At 37.0% G+C, this 11,320-nt stretch overlaps 1 protein-coding gene across 1 annotated transcript in view; it reads right to left on the bottom strand.

The window, feature by feature from the left end:
* Positions 1 to 11,320, bottom strand: part of REEP3 (receptor accessory protein 3) — a 57,250-nt gene that overhangs the window by 17,005 nt on the left and 28,925 nt on the right. The window contains exons 2-4 of the mRNA XM_004701122.3: positions 8,718 to 8,794; positions 5,572 to 5,692; positions 5,279 to 5,392 (exon numbers count right to left, since the gene is read on the bottom strand). Of these exons, the coding sequence (XP_004701179.1) occupies positions 5,279 to 5,392; positions 5,572 to 5,692; positions 8,718 to 8,794 (312 nt within the window). The remainder of the gene's footprint in view (positions 1 to 5,278; positions 5,393 to 5,571; positions 5,693 to 8,717; positions 8,795 to 11,320) is intronic.

Here is an 11,320-nt window from a genome sequence, read left to right as displayed (position 1 = left end):
TGTGGCCCGTGGGTCATAGTTTGAGGACCCCTGCTCTAGACCTTCCACAATTTATCCGATCATACCCAGAATGGAACTGATTGCATTTGTACTTACCGACTATTTCAATGTTTTATAGTTACTAGAGCAACATATACTTATTGAGGGGCATTTGTAACACAGAAAAGTGTAAATAGGAAAATAAAAGTCATTAGTAACCCAACACCAAAACCATATGTATATATTCACATCCTTCTAGTGTTTTTCTGACTCATCATATTTGGAAAGCAGGGTTTCTCTTTTAAGCACGATTGCTATTTGGGGCTGGATAACTTTTTGCTGTGAAGAAGCTATCTGTGCAAATTAAGATGTTAAGCAGCATTCTTGGTCTTACCCCTCAGATGCCAGTAGCACTCCCCACCCTGTTGAGACCAGCAAAAACATCTCAAATCACTGTCATCAAATGTCTCTTGAGTTACAAAATCACCCTTAGTTCAGAACCACTGTTTTAGAGATACAAGGGGATTTAGAAATCAAGTTTTACCCGTTTATTTTACAGGTGAGAACATTAATATTTCGAGTGCTCAGTGTAGATAATTTGCCCAAAGTCTTATGGTTAATTAGCTTAATTAACCCGTTGCCATAGATAGTAGGGAAGATAGGATGACTTTCCCACTACCTTGGACAAATGCTGTTTTAGTGGTTATCACTTAGCCCACAAACCCAAACACACTGCTTTCAAATCAATTGCAACTCATGGTGACCTTAGAGGACAGAGAACTGCTCCACACTGTTTACAGGACTGTAATGTCTTTACAGGAGCAGCCAGCTTCATCATTCTCCAGAGGAGACACTGGTGGGGTTGAACTGTTCGCCGGTGAGTAGCAGTCTGGCGCATAACCCACTGTATCAGGCTGCTGAATGTTACTTTAGCAGCTAGATATTCCCTAATTCTTGAACAAACAGAAAGCCGTCAAAACTGAGAGGAGGATGTCAATTTTTTTACAATTTTTCATGTGATCATTTAAAGTTAATTAGGTTTCAGCTATTTTACCAGTGACGATCTAATTTCTGTGATCTTTGATTTAAAAAAAATCTGCTAAAGAATTTACCAAGAGCTACACAGAGAAGATAAGATGCAAGGAGATGAATGATTAGACTCCCAGTACTCTTCTTGGTGTGCCCTTCACCTGGCAGTGGTTTTGCTCATCGTACAAAAGCCACCTGCATTTCTCAGGTGAAAAGCTATGGATGTTGAACATCCTCAGCAAAATCCTTGAAGGTCCTTCATGGTTATGCTTTGCTCAGCCAAAATAAACTTGTACACTGACCTTGTGAACAGATGCCTGGTAATGAGGTCATAGAGCTGAGTAACATTTTCAGAAAATTGCTTTACGGTGTAATAAATGTTCTTATTAGATTCCTATTTTCATCTTTCACATGCTCAGGTAGTTCAACTTGGGAAATCTCGTCAGGAGTATTATCGTTCTTTAAAGGTCACATTAAAAGTCCATTAATTTTTAGCCTGAAAGTTATTTTTAACCAACTATATATTGTAAAAATTTTAAATAATTCTAGAGTATTACAGTTTCTCCTTAAACTTGCCCTATTTCCTATTTCAGTTTCAAATTACTCTTCAGTATGAAGTGTCTGGTTCAGTGATTCTTCCATAACAATATCATTCTTTGACATCTCAGAGATGAAATTAATTTTGCCTACTTTAAATTGGTTCAGTATAACTTGTGGCAAATAGCATTAACGTGATGATATTTTCAACATACTAGACTCCGGGATGGTTGAAGCCAATATTCCTGTCCTCATGATGAGAAAGGGGAAAGTTTATAGTGATAACAATTTTAAAAGTTTGCAGTCATAATTTGCTTGTTAATGAAAGTTCATGGGGGCTTCACAAAGTTTTGGTTAAATGAAATCAATTTTCCACAAACATTTTTAAAGCCCCTTATATTATCACCACATAATAAGCAAGGAGGGGCTAGTTCTACAATAAACTCCAAAGATAAGAAAAGTGTTTGCTTTACAGTGATAATTTAGATGATTTCTATACTTAATTATGATTCCTACCTTTGGACTAAAGAGAGGTGACTTTAAAGGTTTTAAATATGTAAATAAAAATAAACAATGGTTTACAATGATTTAAAGAAGATAACCAGAAAAAAAAATAGGATTATGTTTATATCCCCCAAAATATTTACTTTAGGGGCTGGCTCTTAGTGACCAAATGCATGATAAACTTTGCAGGTAGTGAATGTACACATTAGCTACAGTCAGAGCTTAGCTCATGCGGGTAGAGACCAAGTCTATCTTGCTCATGTTTGTATCGATAACACATAGTATATAGTAGATCTGAAATAAGTAGAAGGTGCATAAATGATAGCTCAGACACTAAATACTTAGAGCATCCAAGTAATACACAAACACAGAGCACGAGATAATAGAAGAAGATAAAACTGTGAAGACGGCAGATTCTCCACACAGAGGGTTTGTAAGTAAACACACGCAAAAGAAAAAAACTGCAAAAACCATTATATTACGTGGAAAGGTGTGTCCCAGAACAATAAGATTACAAACTATATTTAAATGCTAAAGTACGGGCCTACATACTGTTTTCTAAAATACTACATATGTTCAAAATGTCTGTATTTTTGACAGTTTTTCAAGTTGAAATTTAATCTGTAGTTTGTCTTTATGGAATCATACTGAGAGATGTTTACATGTGAAAAATTCAGAAAGCATCTTCTTTGGGGTGTAAATAAATACATACACTTAGATTGTGAAGTTAAGTAATACTAAAAGCTTGATACAAAACAAAGCAAAAGTTTTGGCCTCCTTCTCTTCAGCCCCTAAAAGATGCAATCACGTTAAGCCCTCTTTATTTCCTATTCTGGAAGATGAGGATTGCCGCTCTCTGCCATCCATGCTTTCCCCACCTATTCTCCCAACTTGGCAAAATCATCGTTTCAATACCCATACTCACTGTTGTGTGCTGCTCTGATTATGATGATATAAGTGCCACTCACTGTGGAGTCATGTTCATTTATCTCCTTTCTTACCAGCTTTTAGGTTTCTTTCATATGCTTAGTCTTCTTCTTGATAGTTTGCATTCACTCTTCCTCTATATACTATTTCCAATACATTTGTTCATGGAGCTCAGGGCAGGTGTGGAGCTGTATCAGTACCTGCTCTTTACAGCCAAGGGTCTTCTAATCGGTAACAGCATGGACTCTGATGTGCTTAAACATTACCTCTGTATAGAATTAAGCCTATTAGCTACTCTCAGCTCCCTCTTTCAAGGCATAGCTCTTGGTACTTATCATCCACTTCTAGCTGGATGTACTCAAACTTGCTACACGGAGCTCATTCTGGAAATTCACTTCAGCTCTCTACTATGTTTCCTGGATATGACTGGTTTCTTTTTTCTTGAATTATTCCTGAACGTTGAACGAGTATATGCCCTTGACAAGGGATGAAAAGGAAACACATTTTGCAACTTTGCTTGCCCATAATTTAAAAATGAACTTAAGAATGATAATAATTTTCACTCAGAAACTTGATGGAATTACTCTGCTCTCTTCAAGATTCCACTGTCATGATTTTAAAAATTATGTTTTAATTTTAAAGCCATTTTGAATTTTGCTTGTTTGAATGTGACATACCTTTTCTCTCTGGACACATTAAGAATTCTCTACTTACTGTTGCTGCATTGGAATATCACATTAACTCTGATTAGAGCCAGTCCTCCCTATCCACCTCCACTTTGTTCATTTCTATAGGTGCTTTGAGGGGCCCTTTAAACTTGGAGGTTCATGCCTTACAGCTCTGTGAAGCACTGTCATACCATTTCTTCCATAACTGTATCTATTATCTCTTGTTAGGATTCTCAGTTTTTTAAAACTGGATCCACTAGATGGTCCTTTTTAGTAGAGATGGAAGTTATGCTTTTACATTAAGCACGAAATAAAAAGCAAATGATCTGCTTCTAATATGGAAAATTAGAAGCAAATAAATTTGACATTTTAGTATTTGATTGTAAATGTAGTCTAATAAATAAGAAAGTTTATATAAGTCAAATGCCAGGCAAACTATACCACATTAAAATGCTATTAATTACTAATCATTAACAATATATTTGATTTATATAGCCAGCTATTACATTCTCATTGTTCCTAATGCAATACTACTAGATGTATAATGTGACATTTTCATCGTTTTGATCATATTATTGTGATCATTGAGACAAGCACTCTAAACTGTGAAAACCCCTTCATTTTCACATTCCTTCACTTTTGCTACAAGGTTAAATCACCTGGTATAGAATAATTATTTCCAAAATGTTGTTTTAATTTAAGTATGTTAAATGAACCTAATTTGATCCTAGAGTTTTGTTAGTCTCGATGTAACTTGAGAGGAACAAACTCAATATTCCATTTGAAGTGGGCTCCTATTATAAGCAAGGAAGGACTGTGCTTTTATAGATCTGATCACAGATAGGTATGTTATCCTAAATATGCAGTAGCCAATCAACACAGAAGTAATTGTCTATAATTACTTAGAAATAAACACCTGGCACTTTCTGCATCTGATGCCGATTTCCTTCCCACACATTACACACCAAAATCCATTGATCTCTAGTATTTAAAATAAACCACACTAAATACTGGATGCAAAACAAAAAAAAATCCAAAAGGCATAATGCAAAGTTTCACGGAAGGCATTCAATTAATAACTTGGCTAGCAAAACATAACAAATGGCATTAGTAATTGGCTAAGTAAATTTCAAGTTTTAAGAACAGAACTTTTTCATGCCTTATTTTGGTTAATCAGTTACCTCAAATTGATTGAAGTAGAAGTGCAGAAGTAAGCCAGAAATCCTACCAAGATATTGCCATCGAGAGAGAGATAGAGAGGACACCAAAGACAGAGAGAGAAAGAATGATCATCTTTACTAAAGGTAATGCATTATAATTACTGCAAGGTTATAAAGTGGGAAAATTATGACTAAATGAGAAAAACAACATTTTCAGGTATGCTTTATTTACTAGCTCTCGTTTTGTGATTAATTAAAAGGTAATTGCAAGATGTTAAGTAGTTATAATAAAAATTATGTTAAAATGTCATTACAGTGATCGACAGTACTTGTCCTTTCCAGCATTACAACCATAAATACAAAGCAAAATCCTCTCAAAATTTTATAATAATCTAAAATCAAAAGCCACCCAACCCTTTATCTGTTTACTTAGTAAGACATTGGATTAATATATATATATAAATGAAAAATTACCTTCACTGCTGCAGTGACAGCTGCAGTTGCTGCTAAGTTTAAACCTTGCCGTCCAAAGTTTACCATAGTTTCATAGCCTCGTTCTTTTGCTTGTATAATGTAATCATCAATCTCCTGGGGAGAAAATGCCCCAAAGATGTTAATTTTATTTCAAAAAAGGGCTAAAAATCAAAATGAAACAAAACAAATGACTTTCCATGCACAATATTTTAGTTTCACTAATTTCATAGTGTAAAGCACGGTCAATATATATTTTTAACAGATAATTTATAGAAATAATTTGTATGTCTTACCCTTTCCTTTGAAGAAAGAAGTGGATGAAGAAATTTTCTATATATTAAACTTGCTCCTTTGGTATAGGGGGAGAGCAACCATATGACAAAAGCAATCTTCAGCTCATAGTACAGGGGGAACCTAACAACAAGACAATGGAAACAAGTAAAACTCACCAGAGATACAAACTGCAAACAAAATCACACACATATGCACACACGTTTTAAATAAGTTCAGTAATGTCGTGATCAATAGCTCAATTAAACTACAGGTCAGTGATCTGATTCCCTCAGAGGTGCATACTTTCTAGTATAAGACTCTTCTTTTTAAGCAGCAGAAGCAAGTTTTCAAAGTGACTGTAAAAGAAGGTATCAAAGCATATAAGCAGGGTAGTAAAGCACGTCTATCCTGCCAGCACATGTGGCTTGGCATTCGTGATGCCCCTCAAAATTAAGAAACAACTTTCTATATTCCATGTGAACAAAATACCTGTATTCAAAGCTCTTTATCTTTCTCAGAAACCCCAAAAAAGCTCCCCTCCAATCTCATTTGGTCAGAATTATAGCACTAAAGCAAACACTTACAAGAGAATGGAATTAACATTGTGGTAGATCAGGAATTAGGATTATATACTCACAGCAATTTTCATAAATCTTTGCAGGGCTTTCATCAAGAATAAACGAAACAAAACAAAAAGCAAAGCAAAGGTAAGTCACTGCCATTAAGTTGATTCAGCTCAGCAGCCCCACAGACAGAGTAGAACTGCCCCTGTGGGTTTCCGAGACTGTAAATCTTTAGGGGAGCAGAAAACATCCTCTTACTCTCACGGAGAGAGTTGAACTGCTGGCCTTGTGGTTAGCAGCCTGATTCCTTGCCTTCCCCATAGGGCGAGTATAAGCCTCTACAGGATGGCTATGGGCTTAGCAGTGAGACATCTTTGGTCAACAGAATGTGAGTCTGACATATATCACATGCAGGCAGAACCTTTAAATGTCATTGTGTGGTCTGGTTCCCTCTGCTTCCCTCCACCCCCACACCATTATCTAGCCTAAAGCTTGTTGCCTTCTGTTAATAGCTGCTTCTTCAGCCTGGGTCACCAAGCAAGAAGGCTCCTAAAGCTGAGCTAAGCCCAGCAAAGCTTCAGTCATCCATTTGCCTACATGTAACTTGAACAAAAAGAAATGCTGTCTTTCCAATTCTCTGCCTCTCGAGTTATCTGTTGCTTAGTAAAAGCTAATGTGGGGAATAGCGGCTTCTGATCCCTGAAGCACTAAAACCTATGAAAAAAGAACAAATCTGAGTGCTTCTGGTGGAGGGAAGTGAGAAGTGATTATTATGTAGTCACCAGAGGGTCTGCCACAGTGCAATTACAGAGAGATTTCTGAACTTTCATTCTTCATGTTAAATCTTTTCTACATTGCTCATATTTAAAATATCTATGCTATATTTGCATAAAGAGAAAACAGTAAGCCTTTTGAAAATGAGCTTTGAAATCTAACATAGTTTAGAATCTTGTTCTGTCACTCAAAATTTAACAAGCGATAAATAAAATGTGTACATACAGATAATTCTACAGAAATATTACCCAGTCAGATCCCGACACATGGATGAGTCTTACGATCATTATCTGAGTAGAATAAACTATTAACAGAAGGAACAAATGTTGTATAATCCTATTTAGATGAAATATGTGGGATAGACAAGTGTGTGGAGCCCAAAGTCTCTTAATGGTTATCAGAGGTAGGCTAGAGACAGGGAAAGAGCATGCAGTGTTTAGTGGAGAGTGAACTTCTGTTAAGCATCATGGGAAATGTTGGAAATGATAATGATTAAACAATATGATACATAAACTAACACTACTAAATTGTACATGTGAAAAATTTAGATATGGCAGATGACTTTTAAATAATATATTTACAATAAAAATAAATAAAACAAAATAAGCAAGCAGAACAACAAAAGCAACAACAAAAAAATCCAGCTAATCAAACCCTGACACCAAAGCATATCTGGTAAAATAATTGTCAGTGGAAGAGAGGAAGGGAAACCTTCTTCAAATTAAAAAAGAAGGACGACAGCAGACACAGAGAAGCTCACACGTCAGATCATGTTGTTAGGAACATTCAGGGCTGATGACTTCTATTTTTTCCAGCAAATTCAATGTGATCTAATGTGTTAAGAATGAGAATAGGCAAGTGGGAAAGACTGCTTAAGAAGAACAGCAAAGGATTGGAAAAGGCACAGGAAGGTTGGGAGTAGTGTCAGAGCAAAACGAGTAAAGGGAACACTGAAGTTGGAATTAACACCCATGTGAGAGAACCTGATTTGTTGTTTTGTGGGGAGCAGGAATCTATAGTTCATAACACAAAGAAATAAAGATGAACAACTGTTGGACTAAGTAGGCCGAACATTTGTGCAAAAAGACAGCTGGCGATCTGGCAAGGTAGTAAAGGAAGTGGAGCAATATAGAGAAGCACGGTGGGTTGAAAAAGCAGGTAAAAGGAGGTGGAAGCAAGGGACTATGGGATCATGTAGCTAATCAAGAGATAAGAGGTCTTACTGAGGTGAAAAAGGAGTATCCAATGGGACAAGCAAGAGGCTAAGTGTGTGACAAGCCAGAAGTTTGAAGATTTTGATAGGAGGACTGGTCTAGATGAAAGGTAGGATTTGAACCATGCACCATGGACACACAGCACAGTGTGGAAAAGAACAGCGAAGGAACTGATGCTGAGGGGGTGTCCCCATGAATGTAGACGTTCTGGTTTAAATATCTACAGATGAGAATTTGAAGGATGAGCAGGCAGTGGTAAAATCAGATGCTGCAGTCGCGAAAAGAGGAATCATCTAGTGAAAGAAAGAAGAAATAGTTTTTAATCATCAATATGGAAAAAGGAAAATGACAACCCAAATCCCCTATTCTTAAACACTGGGAGGTGGGCAGAGAAAGCAGTAATTGGGAAGAAGAATGAGCTACCTTTATTTGATGGCAGTGGGTTTGATTTTGATTTTTGATTAACAGTAAGAAAAGTAATGTTCTTAAAGGAAAGCCAGATTTAAAAAAAAAAGACAATGCATAATGAGATAACTCGGTTAAGTTCAACTAGTTAACTGCAAGACATCTGATAACTAGTCTGTAAACTGTCTTTTTCTTGGTAGTCGAACTTACCAAGCAACTGTTTGATCTGCCACTGTTTCAATTACAGTATAGAGAGCAAAAACAATCCAGTACATCATCCATCGAACCTGGAAATAATAAAAACACCCAATAACAATAAAAAAAACACCACATCCAATAAATGAGTGAGAACTACTTGCCAGTCTGAATAATTACATTTACACACATGCATAATGTGCATATAAAGATATACATTATGGGTGTTTCACAATCAGACATAGTAAACAGATATGATACATATGTAGTACCTTAAGGCAACTATAATAGGTGATTTTCGATAGGTTTACATTTGAGTTCTTCACATTTCATCAACATTACATCAGCAACCTTGGGATAAAAGCATCAAAGAGTAACACATTTCTGAGGCCTGATACAATATATCATAGAGATCTGAATGAGAGGGCTTGAAAAACAAAAAAAATCTTTTCCTTAATTGGAGAAAAATGATTATTCTAAAGGTCTTATTTCATTATTTTTGACAAAAAGTATTATATAAACAGCAGCATGATATGATATGGCTACATTTAATCTCTAAATTTCATAACATCAATGTATAGAATCAGTTCAGAAACCAAAGAACAATCCTGGCTTTGTCACTTTTATAAGACATTATAAAAAAAACCATTCATAATGCTGGTCTCCCAGTTTGGAAATCAATTGTTGAGAGTTGGTGTCTTCTGTGTAATCTCCCATATCCAAGCCAGTAAATTCTCTCAGACACCTTTCTTTTCCACTCCCACAATTGTAGCTCTTGGGATTTTTGCCTCTTGTATAGACTAGTGTATACTAGCTGGTCCCTGTTATCTGATCTGATTTTCCGAAGTTTATGCCTTTCTACCTACCTCAGTACTTAGATTGTGTTGTCTCTCCGCGGGTTGGAGTTTCATTAAGGTTTCAAACTCCTATTCTTCTGCTCAGTAACATATTGGTATTAGCTAATACACAGAACCAAACCCAGTATGTGCTGTTGTTATTAGCAGCTGTTAAGTTGATTGCGACTCATGGTAAAGCTACGTGTTAAGGGCATCACATACATTAATTCACTTAATCCTCCAACAACATTAGATAGGTATTATAATTGCTTCTTCTTTCTTAAAATACTTTTATTGGGGGGGGGTCTTACATCTCATCACAATCCATACATTCATCCAGTGTGTCAAGCACATTTGCACATATGTCGACATCATCATTTTCAAAGCATTCTCTTCCCACTTAAGCCCCTGATATCAGCTCCCCCTCCCTCCCTCATCCACCCTCCCGCATTAACCCTTGATAAGTTATAGATTATTATTTCCATATCTTACATCATCCTCCGTCAACTCTCACCCACTTTTCTGTTATTCGTCCCCCTGGGAGGGGGTTCTAATTGATCCTTGTGATCAATTCCTCCTCCTTCCCCCTATAATTGCTTCTTTTATGGAATAAAAAATGATGGTACTTGCCCAAGTTCATTTAGGTAAGATGCTCAACTCTGGGATTTGAAAACAGAGAGCAGGGGTGGGAAATGTTTGGCCTACGAGCCATAGAGGTCACGCAGAATCACCAGTACCAGCGAACATCACAAGGCTCATCACAGAAAAGTGGTTCCAGCCATCACATTAGGGATGAGTCAATTATATGTTTGACCAGGATGGCCGGAGAAAGATGGTAAAAACTCACTGCCATCGAGTCGATGGGTACTCATCGATCCCAGAGGACATAGTAGAACTGCCTGGTGATATTTCTGAGACGGTAACTGTTTTATGAGTAGAAAATCGTTCTCTCACAGAGAGGCTGGTGTTTTCAAATTGCTGACCTTTCGGATCAGAGCCCAATGCATAACCACTATGCTACCAGGGCGCGAGAATGATGTTAGAAATATCTAAATGGTTATTAGCAGAAAAATGGGTTCCCACCCCTGATGTAGATTGGGGTGGCTAGGGTGGGGGTGGGCGGAGGGGGAGGAGAAATTGCTGAGTGTGGGAGCTAAGAATAACCTTCATTTCTCTTAGTCTCATCTCTGTCAGTGACAAAACAATTCTGATCCTTATAAATATGAAGGGGTCTCAAAAAGTTCACGGAAAATGGAATTATAAGATAATGGGATATTTCCATAAACTCTTGGAAGCCGCCTAGTTACAGTGGTTCTCAACCTGTGGGTCGCGACCCCTTTGGCAGTTGAACGACCCTTTCACAGGGATTGCCTGATTCAGTAGCAAAATTACAGTTATGAAGTAGCAACGAAAATAATTTTATGTTTGGGGATCATAACATGAGGAATCATATTAAAGGCTCGCAGGCATTAGAAAGGTTGAGAACCACTGTCCTAGAAGTTAGAAAATTGACCTATTTCCTTTTAGTAGATTGCTATTTGGGTATTCAACAGTCTACAACTCCCATCACAATCCACACACACATCAACTGTGCAAAGCACATCTGTACATTCACTACCCTCATCATTGTCAAAACATTTGCTCTACACTTAAGCCCCTGGCATCAGCTCCTCATCCCCGCCCCCTGCTGCTCCCCCTTCCCTCATGAACCCTTGATAATTTATAAATTATTATTTTGTCATATCTTGCCCTGTCCGACGTCTCCCTTCACTCACTTTTCTG

The sequence above is a fragment of the Echinops telfairi genome, unplaced genomic scaffold (genome assembly GCF_000313985.2).
Source record: "Echinops telfairi isolate 266 unplaced genomic scaffold, ASM31398v2 ScPeMD7_70;HRSCAF=299, whole genome shotgun sequence".
Lineage (NCBI taxonomy): Eukaryota > Metazoa > Chordata > Mammalia > Afrosoricida > Tenrecidae > Echinops > Echinops telfairi.
The sequence above is the reverse complement of the archived record's forward strand: the minus strand, read 5'-3'. Positions and strand labels throughout refer to the sequence as shown.